Consider the following 24,125-nt stretch of genomic DNA (forward strand, 5'->3'; position numbering starts at 1 on the left):
CACACACACACGTATATATGTATGTGGTGTTTTTTTTTAATTTGGACCATCACTAGCACAACTTTCCCTACAACATTTAAGTTTCCTGAAATCCTAACCTGAAAGCTGAAGTACTATTTTAAAATTATCTAACACAGTCCAAGTTATGAATTTCTCTTTGTTAAACTCATGCAAAAATCATTTCCTATAATATAGGAGGCCCATAGATCAAGACTACTTATACGAATGTATTCATATTTCATGTTAATTAGTCCCTGTACACGTAATCTCTTTCCCTAGTGTGTCCAGTACATGTGTCTCTGTCCTCGATTGCTCATTAAATTTGCCACAGTTCATTTGAGCACTGTATCACTGTGACTGAATTAGACGTTTTAGAATCCAAAGCCTCTTGCTAACTTCCTCCTGTGTATTTCTTACAAAATCTTTACAAGTAAAGCTCTGGTTGTTCTGTAGAAATAATGTATACTGTAGTCAATATGTTCTCTAATGTATAAACAAGGTTATCGCAAAGGTAGACTAGTGTCTTTAGTGCCTCAATTGTGCATGCAGGTTGTATGCCCTAGATCTGACAAGTTCTGAGAAGTAGCAATCCTTATACTGTTTAATGGGGACCTTGGAGACCAACAATGTTGAGAAAAATATAGTGCTCACTGTTATACTGAGGAGTCTCTTCAGTGACTGTAAATCCCAAACTCACTCATTCCCCCTCACCTATGCCATTACTTAATTTTAACATGGAGAATATTAAACAAAGTAGCTAAGATAACATTCCCACCTAGGCTGGATCACTTGAAATTAATTCTTCACAAGGATCAGAAGGTAGTTAGGATGAATAAAAGTGAGCAGAGAAGTCTCAAGTGCACTGGATGAATTCATTTAATACCCATATTTTTCTTCAAGTCCCTTTTGTCTTCTCTCGTGTTAGACCAGACCAGTCCTAGAGGGCCAGCTTTTCCTTCAAAGATAGCTCCTGGTATTCTGAAGATAAGATACTCTTAATTCCTCAATTCTAACAGCAGTCATGATCCATACATGCAATGTACAGTATGTAAGTGACTACACTCAAACAAGGTATTCACTCTCATTCTCTCTATTTTGGCTCAGCAAAAAGTCCCTCCCTCATCACACACCAAAGAGCAAACCATCCTTTACGTATTTTCTTAGTGATATAACTGCCACATGGCTTTCAGTCATGTGGTTTCTTCCAATTGCATATTAACAGAACATGCCAAGTGACCAGGCATCACTTATATGTTCTGTAATCATGATGTTGGAAGCAACCACATAAATGAAAGCCTGTACAAAGTCCCTGACATGGAAGCAACAGGAAAGACAGCAGCAACCATGCTAATATGTAAAGTATGTGCACCCAACAGTTATGCTAAAATATTGGCCCAGTTTGGACATAACACAAAGCCATAGTTTAGCATGATGTGCATGAGCCTACTGAATGTTCCTTCCTCCTCTCTCGGGCAAGCACCAGAAGGAGATCCGATGTTTCTGAAGTTTTACAAACCACAGTTTGCCATTACATGTAAATAGGAAACTGCAGTCAGATTAAATTAGATTAAATTATTGGAAATATTCAGGATCAGAAATAATGGTTTGATTGGCTTGTTCCAAAAACCGATAGTATAAACTATGGCCGTAACAACAAACTACATTTAGCCTAAACATCATCATCATCATCATCATCATCATCATCATCATCATCATCATCATCATCATCATCATTATTATTATTATTATTATTATTATTATTATTATTAACATTTGTATACCGCCCCATAGCCGAAGCTCTCTGGGCGGTTTACTACAATTAAAAACATTAAAAACAAATATACAAATTTAAAAACACTTTTTTAAACATGGAGGCAGAGGCTTCAGATTTCTTCCTCTGGCATGCAGCAGGAAGAGGAAACGCAGCACTTAAGCCCAAGGTTCAAGCATATTTTTTTCATGTAGCACTAAACTGTGGTTTAATGTTACATTCAAACTGGATCAATATGTCTACCCCTTACTTCTGGAACCCAGTTCTGACATAGTCTCTTTTCCATGTGTTTCATTCAAACTGTGAACAGTCCTCCCCCGCTCTGGGTTCTCCGTATAAAACAAGCTAATCACCGTTTTAAACTCACAAAATTTAGCAAAAGCTATTGAACACTACACTAAGTGACAAAGCTTGATGCTCCATAGCAGAAACATGGTTGTATAGTTTTCTGGAACCCCTCTTCCATTAAAGCAATCAAAACAAATACCTTGAAAACCTTTCTTGAAAAACTCTCAGATGAGACTTGACCAATCTGGTTGGCATCCTGTGCCACTGCTTCAAGTAATACACTCAACTGAAAAATTAGCCTTGAAAAAGAAATGTTGTCTTGCCAATTTTAAAATATATAATTTCAAATGTAAAGTGCATTTCCATGCCCTTGATCTCCTACTAAGAGAGAATAAATCTAAATTCCCATTGTGGCCATTTTACTTTGAAAACAGGTTCCTGTATAATTGTCTGTTGAACAAAAGATGAACTAGAGAAAGTTCAATGTTTACAAGCTCAATGTTGCTGGAAGCATTGGTTTGGTCTGGCGTCACTGGAATGCTGCTTCTTATGGAGTCCTTTTGTATAGGGATGAATGAAATAGCTACTGATGCTGTCTCAACAACAAAAAAAGACTCACATACCCTACAACAGAAGCAGGTGCTATCGAAGGGCTAGTGTTTGCACAGTGGCTTCTCAAACAAAAAGTTTACACAAAAGATAGAACATACAGGCAATTCCTGGGAGGCCCACACAGTGAAGCTCTTAAACAATAGCCCAGCTGCAGCAAAGCCACATTTAGCATAGTTAAGGTCAATTTGCAAGCCATGTTCTTCTGTATCAACATTAGTTATGAAAGCTCAATGAGAATGAGGATTCAAAATCTGGGGTGAATTTTGTTATAAAGAAAGTGTTTATTAAATTATTTGCTGAAAGTGTTTGTTAAATTATTTGCTGTTGGTATTTTAAGTTTTAACATAATTAAAAGGATGAAAATGACTAAGGCTGTAATCCTACACACCCTTGCTTTACAGCAAATCCTGATGTAATCAGTGGAACTCATTTCCAAGTAAGCACGTATCAGATAAGGCTACAAGAACAAGAGAAAGTATATTTCATAATTACAAAGTTGTAAATCACTAAAGAAACACCTGCATAGAATTCTAACCATCTTTAAATTTACTCAGTATCAGCACAACTGTTTTTTGACTGACAAAACAATTGCACTTCACTTTTTAAAGAGGTAACATAACAATTACAATATCCGTTTACAAAAAATAAAATGGAAAAAAATGCATTATTTCTTTAAACAGTCTCAGATGGGATCAATAGCTCATCTTCATTGATCATCTTTTATTTTCTTTCTTTTTCAAAACTTTATGAAAGTTATCCTATTTATCTTCCGGGCTAGTTTGTCAAGGAAACAATCTGAAATTTATTTAAAATATTAAGTATCATCCCAAGTTTTAAAACATTTTGTTTAACTGAGCACAGCAAGCCACAACTAACTGTACCAATGAATTCCTACTGATTAATGAACAGCACAGTCCTAGAGTCACATATGTGTGCAATTTGACACTCTTTTGGCTGCCAATCTAGATATTTGTCTTGTTCATATACTGAGATACCTCTGTGTTGTTTCAGTCCCCTATTCCCCAGTTAAAAATTAGTGTTTCACTCTTGAAACAGTCATCCATTATCTGCATGGCATTCACATACATAATGTGGTATGAGGAGTGATTTCTTTTTTAAAAAAAGGCTAGGCTGGAGATATTCAACATGAGCTAACCAGAAGATCAAGAGAGCCACCTACAGTTTGAAACCCAGAAGGAGGGCTATTTATTATTTTATTCCAATTAATCACCTTTAGAGATTTTTAATTCCCAAACCAGTACCTGGATCACAGCAAGCACACATCACCCTTGTGATTAACATCCATTTGCAAGTTCAGAGCCAGCTTTGTTCATAGTTGTGGCTTTCTCTTAAATCAGAGGAAGTTCCACATGCAGAAGAAAAGGGGTCCAATATTTCCTTTACAATATATAAATAAAGAATAAAACCCAAGACACTTTTATCTCCCACAACACTCCACCTGTGGAAAGTTTTACCTGTTGATGTTCATGCATGCAACCAAGAACTACAGAAATGCATTATACTAATTTTAAGCCAAATGTTTACATATAGAAATTTCTGGGTGCAAGTGAACAAAATGATACAAGTCTCTCTCATCTGAGGAGACATCTGCTTGTTGCCAAGTATCTGATAATTTTGCATTCAACACTTTAACTGTTTTAAGGACAATAATAATTGTTGGGCACAAAACAGGTAAACTTCAGAGTGGCTTTCAAAGAAAAGGGCAAAACAAGATAATAGTTATACCATGCCATATCTATTTCCATTAGTCACCATTTCTAAGAAAGGACACTGCAAGGATGTAGCCCAATTCACATAAATAGTAGTAGTTTACGTTTGATGTCATGGTTCTAAATAGTAAGAATAAGAATGCATGATAGCAACATCTCAAATTTATGATAAAGAGATAATTTTATATTGCATTCCATTTAAAAATTAAAAAAATATATAACACAACTTCTGTGAAATGATAAAAAATGCAACCAAACTCTGTGAACAGTGTTGTTCCTTTAAAAAGTGGCAGTGGAACTTTGTCTATATAAACTGTCACAGCTATTAGAGGCTATTATGCACCAATTACTACCTTTACTGATCTACAGTACACACAAGTAATTTCTTAAGAGTGCTACTATCATAAAATTCAAGAGCCAAAAATTAACACAATCCTTTAGGGAGAAGGTTTTGTTTTATAAAGCTTCATTATTGGACTGCGAGTATAACAGTAAAAAGCCGAGAGTGCAGATAAAAGTAGAGAATTCTAGTATGCTAAAAGAACATTGGTGATACCCAAATACAAAGAACTAGATCCTGGGTGACTGTTTTACATTATGCGTATTGGCTTCTGATATTCTCATTTTGGATAGTCTATCTACAGATGTCTAGCTGCCAAGAAACCAAACTGCATATGGTACCTGCACCACATAGTCAAGAACACAGACACTTACCTGGTTAACCAGAGTGGCATTTGAACATTATAAAATGTGTCATGTGTACATAGTATACTAAATATACAATATAAAGTATACATACATCGTAGCCTACAATATTCAGTATACTAATCTTACGGTGTCACCATTTGTGTAAGCTGCTTCATATTCACATTCAGGCCAGTTGTGGTCACTGTCCACTTCTAGCTGAAGAACACTACTAACAAATTCAGTTTAATTAATAATGCAACCAAATACAGGTTGTAGCCAGATAAAAACACAAATGAACATTAATTGTACATAAGCATGAAAATACAACATACAACAGTAAAACATACACAAGAAACAGAATCGTAAGTCCCAAGACTGGCATCATATACTTGTCTAAGGCTGCAATCCAGTACATATCTACTCAGAAGTAAGCTCCATTGTGTTCAATGAGACTTACTCCTAGGTAAGTTGATCAGCCTTCCTGTTAATTTAGCTATATTAAACATTACAAACCTGTCAAAATTGGACAGCAAATACTTGATCTTATCCATATCACTGAGGGTAGGAACCATCACTAAATGTTTTGCTAAATATTTTGGCCTAGGCGTAACACTCAAAGACAAACAAACAAATATATATTAGCTAAACCAGCAGGCAGGTGGCTTTAATAATATATAGTGAACTATAAACACACAATTCTAGCCAGCTGGGAAGCCATATATAAGACATGACTTTTTATTTAATCAAACTAATGACATAAAGTTGCCAAGAATGTTAGCTAAAAGTTTTATTTTTCAACTTGTTTAAGTATGGAGTATTTTTTCACCTAAACTTTATCTTTTAGGCCAACCAAACTGCTAGACTTTTTTTTAAGTAACACCGTCAGCTAGCATTGAGACATAGTTAATTTGTATCAACATATTTTTGACAAAAATCGCCTAAGAGAATTATTGACCTTCAAAGAAGAGGTGAAATACATCAAGCACTCTTGACACACCACAACACCAGAGTGTGACATTTCACAAGGTCATTACTTAAAAGTATAAAGAATATAGTAGCCTGTAAAATCATGTTATTTTCATTAAATCCTGCACAATTAAAATTAATAAGGTCAAATGTAATTCAGGTCCCCATAACCTCTTACCCCCTCAAGAATTATTTGAGCTGTATTCAAGTACAGTGCTTTATCAGTAAAATAGTTGTTTTTAAGTATATCATCTCTACAACACTAGGCAGTAAAACCCCAAACTTATTCCCCATGGACCACTTGAAAATTGCTGAGGGTCTTTGTCGACCACTTAATGATTTTTCTGCCTGTTGTGGTAATTGCAATGCACTATGCTATAGATACTGTATGATTTTTTAATTGTGTTTTTACAAGCATATTGTGGACCACCTGAATTAAGCTCATGCACCACTGCTGGTCCACAGACCACAGTTTGGGACCCCTTTATTAAAATATTCACAGTGCAATCCTATACATGTCTACTCAGAAATAGGTTCCATTATGTGCTTCTTTCCCCCACCAAAAACAGAAACATATAAAGAAATAGGACCTTTCTTTTAATTTGTGAAGCAGCATAGAACAGTGGGTGCAATGCTGTTGTTCACATCACAAGTATTATTCTAAGATTAACAGACCCAGAGAATTTAAACTACAGCACTCATACAACTCTACTCCCTTTTACCAACTAAAAAACACAATAGTCAGTGGAAGAAAAGTGTCTGAGAATCTCAACCTGCTTTGTGAATTAACAAGCTAGACAGACTTTTCCATAGTCTTGTGACTTGGCCAATCTCAATTATTAAGAACTATGCATCAGATAGCAATTACTGAAAGACTGGTAAGTTAAACAGAAACCACTTAACAGTCAACTTGGTTTGTCTTACTGTCAGCAAAACATATTGCACATTATATCCATTCCTGTTAATTATAAAGTTGGTTTCAGTCAATCATATATTCAAAATCCAAAGACGATAAGACCAGAAGTGTTTTCCCCCTTGGTCATTTACATTTTTCCAGAAAAGAACATTATTAAATCATCTGCTGACATTAAATGGCCATTCCCCCTTTCGAAGTCACTACCATTATGATAACATATCAGTGCTAAGCAACTGTACATATGATGCTACAGCCTTCCTACCAGAGAAAGCATGTTCTAGGAAATGAAATATGTTCTCTTTAACCGATTGGTGATTGATGAGAATTTTGATTCAGTTCACATTTCAAGCCAATTCTATCAAATTTGCAATTTCCAAAACAATATGAGAACTGAAACATAGCCATCTTTCAAAATTTAAACTTATTCAAATTTTGTGATTCAGTTCGCCAACTAAACAATGTTTACAAACATGTATATATTATGGGAATGTGTGCATAAAAATGAATATATGAGTGAACATAACATGCAAAAATGCATTATAAGATGAGACACAGCTTACAAAAATGTGTACATTAGTCAAAACTCCTGACAAAATTGTGTTTATTAGGAAAAATTCGCACTAAAATGCTGGAGAATTTTCATGAGGATTTTTTTCAAAAAAATTGCAAACTGCTGAAGAAATGTGGAAAACCGAATTTAAGATTGGAAAAATGAGAAACGGAGAGAACTGAAATTGACAGATCTTCCCATCCCTACCTCAAATATAAATTACACATTAAAGGTTTGTCGAAATGCATCACGTTACTCTTCCGTTCTCTTGCTCACAAACCAGTTCCTTTCCCCCATATTACTTTCCACTTAACTTTTCCATGGGGTCCAATTCCATAGTGTTGATATTTTAACACAGTTTTCTTTGTAGACAGTGGGTGTCGGTAGACAGTGGGTGTCGACAAACAGTGGGTAGCCACTGGAAAAGTTTAGCCCTTTTTGAATATAAAAGTCCAAATGTCTTCTGGTATCTTCCCCTGTATGTCTCTACCCTATTTTTTCACATAACTGTGCTTCCTCTGTAGCAGTATAATTCTGAGGGCCATTTAGCTTCATATTGCAAACTCAAACTTCAGAACAGATAATTGCTGGTTTTATTTATAAACTCCACATTTAAGTTGCAAGAGTAACCAACATGGTTTTATCCTGATGCTGTTGGACTCCAACTTCCATCAGTCCCAGCCAGCATGCCTAACGGTCAGAGATAATGGAAGTGATAGTCCCACAAGATCTGAAGAACACCACAATGGCTACCAGCGTCATGAAGTTCCAGAGTACAGTAACTATCAATATCACGTAAAGTTTGGCCTGCTGTTAAATCTGCCTCCCCCTCTCAAAAAAAACTTTATTTCTGATAGGTCCTCTACTGTGAAGCCATAATGCTAAACCTTTTTTGTGTTCCACATTGACTCCAAAGTTTCCCATTTATATATATATATATATAAACACGTAATTGTGATTAGACAGTTTAGAAAGCAACAAATAGAACTTCACTCAAGCTTGCTCTGGATCCCTATAGTCACCAGTGTTTGTGGTTCTCCAAGCCTGTCCCTATACACACAAAAATCAATTTGATATAATCTGTTAGCTTTATTTTTTTTAAAAAAAGTTCTACTGATTACACTCATAGGTACCTCACTTATAACCATATTGTAATGTCAAAAGTGGGGTTGTGCCACCCCAAGCTGTTCCCTCATTATCCAGTTTTAACTGGAGGGTTGACCATAGGTCAGTGCAGCCCTTTGCCTAGGAAAGGTTTAAACCCCTGGTTTAAAGGAATTGGAAAATTTAGTGGTTCCAATTCATGTGACAGAAAGTATATGATGACAGACTAAATAAGTTTACATCCAACTTATAATAAAATTAACATGAATATAGAAAAATACAGTTTTCGGGGATTAAAAAATGTCATTTGTTTTTATTCATATTCTGCTTTTTGGTGCAAAGATCCCCAAAATGATGAACAGGGTATCAATATAATGGATTGTTGGTCTCACCTGAAAGGTGGTTTTCCCAGGTATCATACCATCAAATGGGTTATAGTGCCTTCTGGTAGACCCACGGCTGCATGCTCTGAGACATTTGCAGCGACAGCAGGTGAAGTAGCAGGAAACGGAGCCACAACCGTGAGCTCCAAGAGACATGTGGGAAGGAGGACGGCCGCAGAAAGGAGCATTCAGAGCTGCAACTATGAGGTGTGAACTGCATGTGGTGGAAGAAGCAGCTAGGAGGGAACAGGCTAGAGCCACTAGCCATGAGCCAAGGAAGGGAAGAGCTGGCGAGTCAGGACAGAGCTCATGCTCAGGCCAAGCTGCAAACGCCATAGAGTGGGCAATGTCAAGGAGGGAGGACGACAGGCATCCAAGAGCGAGTGGTGGCCAAAGGAGACAGAGGAACACCACAAGCTCTGAGGGGTAAGGAAACAGAGCCACAACCATGAGTGGCAGCAAGGAGAAGCTGGTTGACAGGCACCTGACTGGACAAGAGGCCTGGGTGAGGGACAAAGGAAGGCCACCCAAATGGGCCCAAGAAAGAAGGCCACAGTAGCAAGTATCCAAACAGGGAAGCTGGCAGGACCTATAACACAAACCGGGGGGGGGGGGTTTGCTTGTTTTTTGCTAAACAGAAAGGTCAAAAGGACAGAGGACTGGCAAACTAAAGTAGAGACACAACAGAAAACAGAAAACAGACTCACACTATAACAAGCTGAGAAAGAGCTAATGCTAAGAGATCCAACCGCAAACAAAGGCAGGAATGGACTCGGGTGAGGACTGGAAGGAGCAGCTCAAGTCCTAACTCCTATGCATTCCCATCTTCAACCACTAGGAAACACTATAACCCACCTGATGGCATGCTACCTGGGGAAAAAGACACAATAGAAGTACAATAAATACAATGTGAACCATCAAAATAATAAAAAAGCAAAATCACACAATACCTGATAGCTACCTACCTACACAGTAAACCAGCCACAACATGATGGTGATTAATTAAGCTAGGAATGACTCACTCAACACAATCACTTCAACTTTCAACTCTATAACCACTACCCCACATTCACATTTGCCCCACCCCACCAGAGTTCTCTGATGATCCAATTCACCCCACAATATGTCACAGAAAATTTAAAAATAAAAAATAAAACCTAAAATATCAACCATTAATCATACTGGATATGTGTTTGTGACCTGCATTCACACTTTCATCACAGACACAGCTCCCCAGCAGTAGACCTACCACTTATGTATATCTCCCCTGGCTGCTTCAGTCACTCACCCAAGCACAAGCCCATCCACAACCCATTGTCCAGAGGAACAAATATCATCGCACCCAAACATAGCTCCTCCAACATGCTACTTTTATCTGGGTGCAACAGAAAAGGGCTGGAGAGACTAAGGTTATTATCCATCTCCCAATCAGCAATAGTATTTTCTTGTGGCATGCCACCCACACAAAGTTCTTTAAATAGTTTGCCTAAATCAAAATAAGTGTGTCCACATGTTTAAATAGGCTTTGTGGCTTTGTTTCTTTATAACCAACTTCTCTCTCCACCATCAAAACATGCCAACTTACTACTGAAACTGAAGGGACTTTCAAAAGCTGTGTTGTGATAGGCATGGGGTCTGCTGTTCAAAACAGAGATATCAGTATCCCACTAGCCTTACTTAAGTCTTTGGGCGTGCTTAAAACATTTCCTCAGATCTCGGTCTTTTTTTTTGTTTATTTCCTGAGTAATTTACCATTTTTCTCTTGTGATTTCACATTTTAAACAAAGTATATCAAATGAGGAAATCCCTTCATGCTTCTACCACTGCTCATGTTTCTATGATTTCAAGTGTTGTTTATGTAACTGACAAGTATTTTCATGGCTTGCCAATCAAAATATATTAAGATCAGTTCCACATAAAAGTAAACAACCTGAGTCACCTCTGTGCATGCATACTTGAGAAGGCTTTTTCTGACAACAAATGCACACAGCAGATGTCTGCAAAAGTTCTATCTGGTGGGGTGAGAAAATATATTTATTTTATATGTATATTTATTTTGCAAGCACAAACATATTTATTTTGCAAGCACATTTGTAGCAAGAAACAGTTGATAAGTCTGAAATGAAAATTAACAAATGGATTAAAAATAAGTCACCACCTAAAGTTATGTTCTCATTATGCTAACTCTAGAAAAAAAGGTCCAAGAATTTGCCACTTTTCACTGAATGAAAAGCCTGAACAGAAAGCTGAAATGCAGTTTGCTTTACACGCATACCCAGCTGACAGCAAAGATTTAAAAAATAATAAAAGAATTAAAAGCAATCAGAGCAGTCAAAAGAATTAAGATTAAGTCAGAGCTGTGACTGTTAAGTGAGTTGTTTGAATACAAGGCAATAGGAATTCCTAAGGTCCTGAAGAGTGTCTGTTTTCTTCAGTCTTAATTTCTAGTAGTCTCTTTTTTCCTAGCGACTAGGATGCATCTTTCATGTGGTGAGTTTGTCTGACACCAGGTACTCCCTAGATATTATTTTCTGCAAATACTACTACACAATAAGCGCAGGTGTATATTAAAAAAAACCCTCCCCTAATGGCAAATGCAAAATGTTAAAACTTTGCAAAGAGACTTACATATGACTCCTGCTGTGCAGGAGCTGATGTCCAGAGACTCATTAAGAATTCACTTAATGCAACTTAATAATGCAATGGTATACACATCTACTTCTACTTCAGAAGTAACTATCTTTATGTCTAATAGGGCTCACTCCCAGGTAAGTGGGCACAGGATGGCAGTGTAGGCTTTGATTTAGGATTGCATTTGGGAAATGGGGTTCTTGTGCCTTTAATAGCTGTATCTCCACAATCACGACCAGCAAGACCTAATTGTTTTCCCATGGCAAATATAAAAGGGGGGGGAAAGCTGCAATGATTGTGTTATGCCATGCCTGCTGTGGCAGCCATTTTGTGTCATGCCACACCCCTATGGCAGCCATTTTGTGACTGGTGCCCTCAGCACTCTCTCAAAATTTGAAATGTGCCCCCAGTCCAAAAGGTTTGGGAACTCCTGCCATATAGACAAAAGTATGCTATCACACATTAGTAAATTTCTCTCACCCCTCACCCCTTCCTTTCACATACACCATTTTGTTGTTGCTGTTGTTTTTAATCAGAAGACTAAAGAGGGTTTTTTTTAAAAAAACTAAAACATAATTCAAATGCTTCTGGAGCTCCCACAACTGTATGTTTCTACTTCCCCCATCATTCTGCTGAAAGGTGACACAGAGAGATGAGAACTAATTTAACGTATTTGCCAGTCAATATCTTCTTGATAATCTGGCATTCATCTGGATTATATGTTAAATGCAGCTTCATAAAGAAAATTGCAGAAGTTTATATTCCCCCTTGAAAACTTACAGTATGTACACAAAGAAAATCTATCAGTGCATTTGCCTGAACTAGTTTTCAGACTTTTCAAGAGGCAACAGTACAACTAATGGTACCTATCAATCATCATCTTTGCTTCACGAAACTACAAACACACCTTCAGAACCACCAATTCCATGGCAGCTAGAGCTAGTTCCCAAACATGCTGACAGCCTTAGGGGTGAAAGTCAAGGTTTTTGCCATTTATTTAGTTCCCCTTTTCTATTCACCAGGCTATAAATGTGCCTTTTACAATTGTAGAGTTTGCACCTTCAAATAAGTCAGCTGAAAGCAACATAAAACTGGGTCTGACATGGTAACAGAACTACTGAATTCTTTTAGGAGACACATAGCCCTTGAAGACATAGTCAGTCACGCAGTAGCATGGACACAGGTTTAGGAATTATCATGGACGTTAACCCTCATACATAGACTTCAACTCCATAATAGTATATAATACCAAAATTATTAAGTCTGTGGTTAAGTAATGTTTTGTTTTTAGTAACTATTTTGCAACTTTTGTTTTGCAGTAGTTAATGAATGAACATTTAAAAGTCAGTAAATATTGTTAAACTAGTAACATGCCCAAATTAAGAATGGTTGACAACAAGGTTACAGACGTAGTAAAGGCAGATGTGAACACACAGGATAATCCTTTTAGGTTTCCCGGCAATAACATATCACAGCTTGAACTCTGACAGACATCTGCAGCACATCTGCTGTAATCAACACTGTGACGCTAATAATTTTGGCAGCATTTTTAGTGTTGCAGATTGTTTTTTACCATTCATTGCAATTCCATTACTTAATTGAGTTTTCTTTGTGTCCATCAGTTTATTAGACTTGTTAGTTCTCAACTTGTCACTCCCTTAACTATTACCAACCATAAATCTCACTCCTCTGAAATATTTAATCTAGGTTAACTCTCATTTAATCCTTCATAATAAAGCTACCAAATTAGACCTTGAGGATTTGGTGATGTCTCCATTTACATTTTCAACAGGGATAAGTAGAAGACAATTTGGATATAACAGGAGAAGAGTGAGAGAGAAGAACTAGGCAAGAAGAAAAAACTAAGGCTAAATCAGAGTTTGATATATTACTATTGCATTCAGTAGATATCTCTTCACTGAATTTGACTAGAGAAGCAATGCTGTAACAAATCTGACAACACTTGACAGTTATTTGCCTTCACCATGTAGATGAAATGGACCATTGGTCTCACCTGAAGGGTGATTTTTATGAGGACGGCCATTACTGCGGGTTGTAGTTCCACCTATTGTGCGAAGGCAAGAATGTTTTTGAAGTCAAGACTAGGGGCGTCAAGCCCCTCCCACTCTCCAGTTCATTCACAGCGAGTCTATAGAGAAAAAACTAAAAATACAAGGACAGGGCCAACAGGCCTGCCAGCAGGAAAATAACATGCCTAATAACATGACTCTAACATAGCGATATAACAGAACTAGTAGTCTTGACTTCACTAGTAACTTTAAATACAATAGCGTAACAGTAATATATAACATCTTAGTAAAATATCTATACATCCTCCAACTGCGAGGGTCGTGATGGCCGTCCTCATATGAAAATCACCCTTCAGGTGAGACCAATGGTCCATTTTCCATATGAGGCCGGCCATCACTGTGGGATGTACCAAAGCAGCCCATAAGAGGGAGGGACCACCCACATGCTAATCATCATTAAGAACCTGTTGCAACACTCGTCTGCCAAAAGAGGCATCGGCAGAGGCATAACGAGCTATTTTATAATGCCTGATAAACGAGTAGACCAAACAGCAGCCCTGCAGATATCAGCAACAGGAGCGTTGGTAGCAAAAGCAGCCTTAGTGGCCGCTGACCTAGTTGAATGAGTCGTTATACTAGCTGGAACTGGAAGTTTAAGAGACTCATATGCTAAGGTAATACATGCCCTTAGCCAGCGAGATAAGGTAGAATTGGCTACTTTATGCCCCATAGACCTTGGATGAAAGGATACAAACAGAGACTCCGTTCGTCGAATCTCTTGGGTCCTAGACAGGTAGGTCTTGAGAGCCCTCCGAATATCCAACGAATGCCAAACCTTCTCTAGAGGATGAACAGGAGTCGGGCAAAATGAAGGGAGTACAATGTCCTGATTGCAATGGAAAACTGAATTGACCTTAGGATGGAAGGAAGGATCAGTTTTCAACACAACAGAGTCCTTGTGAAAGACACAGAGATGGCGGGCAGAAGACAATGCGCCCAGTTCCGAAACTTGTCTGGCAGAAGTGATGGCGACCAGGAACAAGACCTTGAGGGACAGTAGACGTAAAGGCACAGTCCTAATGGGTTCAAACGGAGGGCGTTGTAAAGCTTGTAGGACCTTGGACAGACTCCATGAAGGAAAACGATGGACTACAGCCGGCGAACGTAAAGCAGTGCCTCTGAGGAAACATGTAATGAACGGATGTGAGGAAATAGGGGCACCAGTGGAGGAGACTGAAAGAATGGATGAAAGAGTGGACGCATGTCGACGTAGAGTGTTGGGTCTGAGTCCCATCATAAAACCGCTATGGAGATATTGCAGCACCTGATGCATGGTGGCCTGGGATGGATCACAGTGGTGAGACTGGCACCACTTAGAGAAAGCCACCCAAGTATGTTAATAAATACGGGTGGTAGATGGTCGTCTCGAGGCTAAGATAATATCAATAACAGCGTCAGACAGACCAGCCGACCTCAAATGTCCCCGTTCAAATGCCACGCTGTTAGATTGAGCCAAGTGGGGTCCTGATACCATACTGGACCCTGGGATAGAAGATCTGGCCTGACTGGAAGTGTCCAGGGATCTGTCACCGACATTGCAAGAAGATCCAAGAACCGCGGTCGGCGTGGCCAATATGGTGCTATCAGAACCAACTGTGCCCTCTCGCTCCGCGCCTTCCGCAGTGTTTTGGCTAACAGCGGTATGGGAGGGAAGGCGTACAAAAGACCGTCTGGCCACGGTATGGACAGAGCACCCACTGCTTCCGCTGCTGTGTCCAGGTATCTGGCAAAGTACCTTGGAAGCTGGTAATTGCAACTGGAAGCAAACAGGTCGATCGAGAAGACGCCGAACCGACGCTGGAGACGCTGGAATATGGTCGGATGAAGTTTCCATTCTCCCGGAATGAGCTGTTGTCTGCTGAGCCAGTCTGCTGTCACATTCCAAATCCCTCTGAGATGCTCTGCTTTTAGGCATTGTAGATGTTGTTCTGCCCAGACGAAGATGAGGGAAGCTAGGTCCTGCAGAGGACGGGACCTGGTGCCCCCGTCTGTTCAAATGTGATTTTACACACGTGTTGTCCGTTCGAATGAGGACATGGTCCAAAGGGAACAGAGACTGAAAATGAAGTAGAGCTAAGTGGACCGCCTTGAGCTCCAGACAAATGATGTTCTGAGTCTGCTCTGCTGTGGACCAAACTCCCTGAACGTACTGGGAGTTGCAGTGTGCTCCCCAGCCGATGAGACTGGCATCCGTGGTGACAACAGTCCTGCGAGTTTCTCTGAATGGAGTGCCTCTGGAAAGATGTTGGACCCTCGTCCACCACCGGAATGAAAGGCGCAGTGTGGGGCTCAGACGAACTGTGCGATTATTGGAGTTGGCAATGTCCTGTTGAAAAGGCAACAAAGCCCACTGAAGGTGGCGAGAGTAGGCTCGAGCCCATGGCACAATGTGGATGGTAGAGATGAACATTCCGAGCGCCCTGGCTAGAAGCATGACGTCTGCGGTTGTTTGTTGCATCAAAGACCTCGCGATGTTTGTGATGGCAGTTATGCGATCTGGAGACAGAAACACCATCGCCTGCAGGGTGTCCAACATTGCCCCTAGATGTAGTAGGCATTGGGTCGGTTGAAGATGGCTTTTGTTGAAGTTGACAAGCCAGCCGTAGGCCTCTGCCCTGGAAACGTCGGTTCCAGGTTCCCCTGAAAGAATTGGAGTCATAGGATCGGAAGTCGCGGCCTCGTCCTCCTGGCCACGTTCCTCGAAAGGGCTGGTTAGTGCGGAAAGAGGGAAATCGCCTGAAAGGTCTATGATCGATGTTCTAGACATTGGCCAAAAACGGTTTGTGAGCGTCTTTGGGATCAACCAGCACTGCCTTTAGAGCTTCCTCGCTGAAGAGCAAAGATCCAGCGTAAGGAGCTCTAGAAAGATTCACTCTGGCTGTAGAGTCAGCTTGCCAGTGGTGAAGCCAGAGGGTCCGTCAAGCGACTATCTGAGCCGTCATGGCTCGTGCCCTCAGTTGAGTGGCATCCAAAGTGGCATCAGCCACAAACGCCGCTGTCTTGCGCAACTTAATCAATTATCATCTGAGAGAAACAGGATCAGGGGTAGGGTCCTCTAGCATATCATCCAGCCACATCATTGCTGCCCTGGAGAAGACGGAAGCTGATGTGGAGGCTCACATGGAGAAGGCAGTGGCCTCATGATTTTTGTGGAGAGCGAAGTCTAATCTTCGCTCAGTAGCATCCTTTAGTTGGGATTCTCCTTCCCTAGGCAAAAGAGATCGCGAAACTAGGCTAGCGATCGGCTCGTCTATGCCGGGAACGGCCAGCTTGGAGGCAAATTCAGGAGCCAGGGAGTAAAGCTTGTCAGCCAGGTTTTTGAAGCGGCGAGTTTGGAATGGGTGAGACCATTCTTCGGTGGCCAGTTTAGCGATGGGATCCGGCACTGGGATGTAATGCTCAGTAGGTGCAGGGGATGTGAGAACCCTGGCCCCTTTAATAGCTGGAGCGGCAGCTGTTGGGAGCGCAGCTTGGAGACCAAGGGTGTTAACTACCCTGCAAGCTAGAGGTTGATAGTCTTAGTTGCCTTAGATGGTTGTGGCTTGGCTGTCTGAGACATGTTTGGCTGTTCCGCCATCTTATATTCACTATGGGTGCAGTACACGGCCACAGCGGGGACAGAATGTAGAGACCCGAACAGGCGCAGTACACAACCACAGAGGGGGTAGAATGCACTGGCAGATGGCTAAGTACACGGCTACAGAGGGGGCAGAATGTACGATGGTAACAGCGTCTATATAATGCAGACTAGAGTTCAGGCTTGGTACACGGCCACAGAGGGGGCAGAATGTACGAGGTAACAGAATGTACAGTATAGACCGCCCTGGAACACGGCCACGGGGGGGCAGAATGTACAGTTCAAATAAGTTGTGTTTTGTACAGGGGCTGGGACACGGCCACGAGTGGGGCAGAATGTCCAGTTCAAACAGCTTGTGCAGTATCAGCCGCCTAGTACATGGCCACGAGTGGGGCAGAATGTACAGTTCAAATAGTTTGGTGCACAGCCACAGCCTTGATAGAGCAGTCACAGAAGTACATTAATCCGAAGGTTGCCACAGCCAACAGCAGGAGACGTGTGGTAGAGGAATCCGTTGAACTATGGAATCCTATCTGCAACACACATGTAAGGAGCCCTTGCCAGCTAAACCCCCCTTGGTTAGTACGGAATAGACTGAACAGAAAGGGCGGGAAAATAGGACAAACAAAATGGCGCCTGCAATATGAGCGGGAAGAATATCAATCAAAATGGCGATATGACAAGGGAGTAATGGCGAATAGCTGAGGAACCCAGCTACTACTGAGACAAAGTTGTGAAGCACGGCTCAAACGTCCAGTAGAGGGGCTCCGTCAAGGACGTAGGGAGGCTGGTGAAAAAACAATGAATCTGCTGATGCAATGGAGTTAAGGCACTAGCCGCAGCCGCATGACATACGTATTGGTCCATAGTGTGTTGAGGTATGGCGCCTTGTGGAGGTGACTGCATTTGAGTGAAAAATGACAGCGTGCCCTGAAGTTGTGAAAGAAACTCATGAAACAGCTGCAGCCCCGTTGAAGCAGATGGTTGTGCCTGAGTAGGTGGCTCAATGGGCTGTGACGTAGGATAGGCCCTGGGCGGCAATATGGGAGGAGGCTGGTTAAGTGTTGGCTGAGTAGGAAAGCCAGCAAAGCCCTCCTCATCGGAAGAAGCAGCAGGAGAATGAAATATATCCGTTAGCTGTTTCTGGACTGCTGTGGTGGGGGTTGGAACAGAAGCATAGCAAGGACGCTTGGATTTGCTATGGCTGGAAAGATGTTTAGTCTTAGCCAGTGCTTTGGCATGCTTAGTCCTTGGCTGTCTGAGACATGTTTGGCTGTTCCGCCATCTTATATTGACTATGGGTGCAGTACACGGCCACAGCGGGGGCAGAATGTAGAGACCCGAACAGGCGCAGTACACGACCACAGAGGGGATAGAATGCACTGGCAGATGGCTAAGTACACGGCTACAGAGGGGGCAGAATGTACGATGGTAACAGCGTCAATATAATGCAGACTAGACTTCAGGCCAAGTACACGGCCACAGAGGGGGCAGAATGTACGATGGTAACAGCGTCAATATAATGCAGACTAGACTTCAGGCTTGGTACACGGCCACAGAGGGGGCAGAATGTACGATGGTAACAGCGTCAATATAACGCAGACTAGACTTCAGGCTAAGTACACAGCCACAGAGGGGGCAGAATGTACGATGGTAACAGCGTCAATATAATGCAGTCTAGACTTCAGGCTTGGTACACGGCCACAGAGGGGGCAGAATGTACGATGGTAACAGCGTCAATATAATGCAGACTAGACTGCAGGTTTGGTACACGGCCACAGAGGGGGTAGAATGTACAGTACAGAGCGCCCTAGTACACAGTGGAGGGGCAGAATGTACAGTTCAAAGAAGTTGTTGTTTGTACAGGAGCAACTGGTTGTGCAGAGCAAACAGCAGCGGAGGTACGTTCAGTAGCTGCAGAGGGCTAATGTTGCAAGAGGCAGTAGTATAAGACAGTGAGAGAGGAACTCTTGTAGAGCTAACTAGTCCTATCTGAAAACTCACATACAAGACAGCCTTCTCAAGGTAAGAAACCCCCTTTGTTTAGTTCAGGAGAGACGAAAACAAAAAGGGCGGGAAAAAACGGGACAATCAAGATGGCGTCCGTAAAGGGAGCGGGAAAAGAACACTTAAAATGGCGGAGGAAGCGGAGTAATGGCGGGCGCTGAGGTGCGACAACGAACTGACCGAAAGGCTGTCTAGCGCTGTCTCGAGAGCGTGCGATAGCCGTGTGAGGAAGGCACAATCACAGCTCGTAATAGTTAGCACCGTAGCAGATAAGGGAGTCGGTAGTGGAAGCAGCCGCCGCCGCCGACTACAGAGACTTTCGCGGCGAGACTTAAAGCCACAAGTCTGGGAAGCAGTTCAACGAATAAAAATCTCCATGGTGAGAGCCGCAGCCGCAGGCTCCAGGAGTGAATTTTAAAGGCACATACGCGAGGCAAACCGCCGCGGCAGAGCTCGGGACGGCAGCGAAAAACAAACGACCTCCTAGGAGAAGTGAGGCAGGGAGCTGCAGCCGCAAGCTCCCGCTAAGGCTGGAGAGAACTGCAACCGCGGTCTCTCTAAGATCTAAGGCTAAATAAGCCGGGGAAAGAAAATGGCCCCGGCCAGGGAGAACCCCCCCCGAAGGGAATTCCCCAGGAATTTCAAACAAACAGTGTTAAAGACAAGACAGAGGGAAGGGAAGCACTTGGATACACACAAACGACAATACCCTCACGCCCTGTCATACAAAGACAAACGAACACAAAAGACTTAGCTAAATGCTACGCTATAGAAATCTCAATCTTGTTCGTACGAAGGCAAGAATGAACTGGAGAGTGGGAGGGGCTTGACGCCCCTAGTCTTGACTTCAAAAACATTCTTGCCTTCGCACGATAGGTGGAGCTACAACCCGCAGTGATGGCCGGCCTCATATGGAAAATCCATGTCTAGCATACCCCAAGAGCACAATTACCATGCTGTTGTGCAATTTACACAAAAAATATGTCTTGTGTCCAAAGGCTAGAACAAGCAAATTTGAAACCCTTGTACTCCATATCTTATGATACTCAATAAAACCTTATTTAAACCTATTTCTGGTTTCTGTTTATCATCCAGGAATCTGAATCTACACAAGGAGAGACAGAAAGGCCTCTAACACGAAATCGGGAAATAAAAGTTCCAAGTATTTTAATTGTCTTGCAACTGTAAAATTTCATAATATCCTGCAATGATTTGGGCCTTGAGAATGATACACATAATTTATTCCTCACCCTTATATGCATCAAAACTCTGCCACTGCCCTTGTCCCCTCCACCTTATTCTATAAAACATTTCTGGCCCATGACCTTTGCTCTTCAAGCACTACTACCCTCAGCAGTGAGAAGATCTATTGCTCCCGTAACTAACGCTGCCTTTTCTTCCTTGCTGTCCTTTATGCTAGGTCTCCCTTCCATGACAACTATATGATGCATGTTTTGTCACTTCAAAATGCCTCCTCAAAATTCACCACTTCTGTTTGACCTTTTGTTTAACCTTTCAGGCAACAATACCTAGGGAAATTAAGCCTAACTACATTTATCTGAACTTACCCATATTCTCACCTCCATCCTCTTCACTATTCCCTGTTATCTCCCCCCCCTTCAAAATTAGATGGTATGATCCTTGGGGGCAACAATTATTGCCAAGGATTTTTTTTTTACTCTTTGCTTCCACTACTCTTTAAAACACCATGCACACTGGTGGTGTAACAACATTAACAGCTGGAAATTACATATCCATTACTTATAATTTAAGGAAAAATAACTAATTACCCTTCATGTGTGTAGCAAAAGTGAGAGCCAGCTTTGCAAACAAATCTGGATTTTCAAGTTTTTCTTCTTTAGCTTTTATCCAAAAACAATTTTCTGATATTTCCTGTGGTTCAACCTGAAACAAAATAAAATGTGTTAGGTGCTTAGTGAATGAGCAATTATCAATTAAATATAATACATGTCAATGGCAGATTATTAGAGCTGCACACACACTAAAATCAAACTCGGGGCATTTTCAAAATCAAGATTCTGAAGAAAGAAGTTGGAGTGTAGGCTTCAGGAGGTTTTCTTCACAAAAATAGTACAACAGGCTTCAAAAGAATATGGCATCTTCTGATACTTTCGTGAACGTGCAAAAAATGATCAAAGGCCTTTCCTCTCAAGAGTCCTCAGAATGGGGACTGAACTCATCCAGAAGCAGGAGCATCTAACCTGTAAATGTTGCTGGACTATAACCTTTATCATCCCTGACCACTAGCAATGCTGGCTAGGAGTGATGGGGATTGTAATCCAATAACATATAGAGACACACTGAATAGACCAAGGGCTTTTGTTACTATTTGCTTTCTTGTCTGCTCTTCAGAACCTACCTCATTATATTGGAGCTGGTATGTATATTGTTCAATAATTTCATATGTAGACAAAATGAAGGTCTATTCAGACGCATTTCTTTGGTCAAGTTGAATAATACATAGTGTTTATACATCCGAATTTTGAGTCTGACAGAATGTTAAGTGTACTGTATTATGATACGCATTCCTAATGTATGTGAACTTCAGAAAGTATTACCTTCAGAAGTTTCTGGCCTGACCTTAAAGTGCCTTGCAAATGTAATCAGAGCCTGCCCAATGGTCTCATATTACTGAATTATAAATGGTACATTGTAATTTTGTTCTGTATGATATTTTATTTTAAAACACTGAGACTCAAAATCAATTATTGTAAGATGACATTAGTTTTATGTTGGGAAATGTTTGTAAGAAACAAAAAAACCTGAAACGTTGCTTGCATAAGTATTTGATCCCCACACACTAATATTTGGTAGAGCCACCTTTTGCTGCAATAACAGCTTTAAGTCTTTTGGGGTAAATATGTACCAGCTTTGCACACAGTGCCAGAGGGATTTTGTTGTTGTTGTAGTAGTAGTAGCATTTATTACGGTCACAAACTAGAGGAGGGATTTTGGGCCATTCTTCTTGGCAGATTCACTCCAGGTCCTTCAGGCTGGTTCGACGTCACTTGTGGAGCGCAATTTTAAAGAGTGCCACAGATTCTCAGTGGGATTGAGATAAGGACTTTGACTGGGCCACTGCAGGATATTCACCTTTTTGTTCTTGAGCCACTCCGATGTTGCTTTGGCCTTTGCTTAGGATCATTGTCCTGCTGAAAAGTGAATTTCCACCCAAGCTTCAGTTTTTTAGTGGACTGAAGCAGGTTCTCTGGCAGTATTTCCCTGTATTTTGCTCCATCCATTCTTCCTTCAAGACCCAGTGTGCTGTAGTGGTTCAGGTGTTGGATTATGACCTGGGAGACCAGGGTTCAAATCCCCACACAGCCATGAAACTCACTGGGTGACCTTGGGGCAGTCACTGCCTCTCAGCCTCAAAGAAAGGCAATGGTAAACCCCCTCTGAATACCACTTACCATGAAAAGCCTATTCATAGGGTTGCCATAAATTGGAATTGACTTGAGGGCAGTCCATTTCCATTTTTCATTCTTCCTTCACTTTTAACAAGATGCCCAGTCCCTGCTGATGAGAAGCATCCCCACAGCATGATGATTCCACCACCACACTTCACTGTAGGGATGGTGTGTCTTGAGGCATGGGAAGTGTTAGGCTTGTGCCACACATAGAGCTTTGAGTTTTGACCAAAAAGCTCTATCTTGGTCTCATCTGACCAAAAAACATTTTCCCACATCGCAGCTGGGGCACTCTCATGCTTTCTGGCAAACTCTAGACGTGCTTTCAGATAGTACTTTTTGAGTAACAGCTTCTTTCTTGCCACCCTCCCATACAGGCCAGCATTATGCAGAGCTCTTGATATGATTGACTGGTGCACCATTACTCCACTCCCAGCCACTGAACTCTGTAGCATCTTCAAAGTGATGGTTGGTCTCTCTATGGCTTCTCTCACAAGTCTCCTTGTTCAAGCTCTGAGTTTAGAAGGACAGCTTTTTCTTGGCTGTGCCTGGGTGGTGTGATGCAGCTTCCACTTCCTGATTATGGATCCAACTGTGCTCACTGGGATATCCAAACACTTGGATATTATTTTGTACCTTTTTCCAAATCTATGCATTTGTATTACATTATCTCTCACTTCTGTAGAATGCTCTTTGGTCTTCATTTTCCTTCAGATTCACAGCCTGACCAATGATCCTTCAACAGTGGGGTTTTTATCCTGACGATGTGACAGCAACTTTAATGGTGCACAGGTGGAGGCCAATGGTAAGGTAACTGTGTCCTCGATAGGGCAATTTCTTTCATCTGTGTAAACTGGGAGCTTCCATGCACAGGGATCGAATACTTAGGCAAGCAACATGTTTCAGATTTAATGTTTCTTACAAAGGTTTCCCAACATAAAACCAATGTCACTTAACAATAATTGATTTTCAGTTACAGTGTTTCAAAATTAAATATCATACAGAACAAAATTACAATGTACCATTCCTAATTCAGTAATATGAGATCATTGGTCAGGGGTCTGATTACTTTTGCAAGGCACTGTATATAAAATCATGCACATAAATATCAGCTTCCTCTTGTTCAGCTACTACACTAGAATGAATAGCAATAAACATATTTACTAATACAACCTGTATCTGTGAAGTAAAGCTCAGAACAGTAAACATACTTATACAAAGCATATAAGAACATGTGCTTAGTAATACCCAAGGAGGAAAATGTCTACATATTATTTTATTTTTTCCACAGGGGCAGGGAGGAGTTTTAAAGAGATCAAAATCACTGAATTTATTAAAATCAAAATTACAGCCCCCTTTCAAATAGACCACTACAGACAGCC

General features: G+C 41.1%; 1 protein-coding gene across 6 annotated transcripts in view; it reads right to left on the reverse strand.

The window, feature by feature from the left end:
* DIAPH2 (diaphanous related formin 2) overlaps positions 1 to 24,125 on the reverse strand; it is a 455,139-nt gene that overhangs the window by 332,316 nt on the left and 98,698 nt on the right. For all 6 annotated transcript variants that reach the window (XM_061598178.1, XM_061598177.1, XM_061598175.1 and 3 more), the window contains one exon: positions 21,103 to 21,217. In XM_061598178.1, the coding sequence (XP_061454162.1) occupies positions 21,103 to 21,217 (115 nt within the window). The remainder of the gene's footprint in view (positions 1 to 21,102; positions 21,218 to 24,125) is intronic.

Source organism: Rhineura floridana, chromosome 16 (assembly GCF_030035675.1).
Source record: "Rhineura floridana isolate rRhiFlo1 chromosome 16, rRhiFlo1.hap2, whole genome shotgun sequence".
Classification (NCBI taxonomy): Eukaryota; Metazoa; Chordata; class Lepidosauria; order Squamata; family Rhineuridae; genus Rhineura; species Rhineura floridana.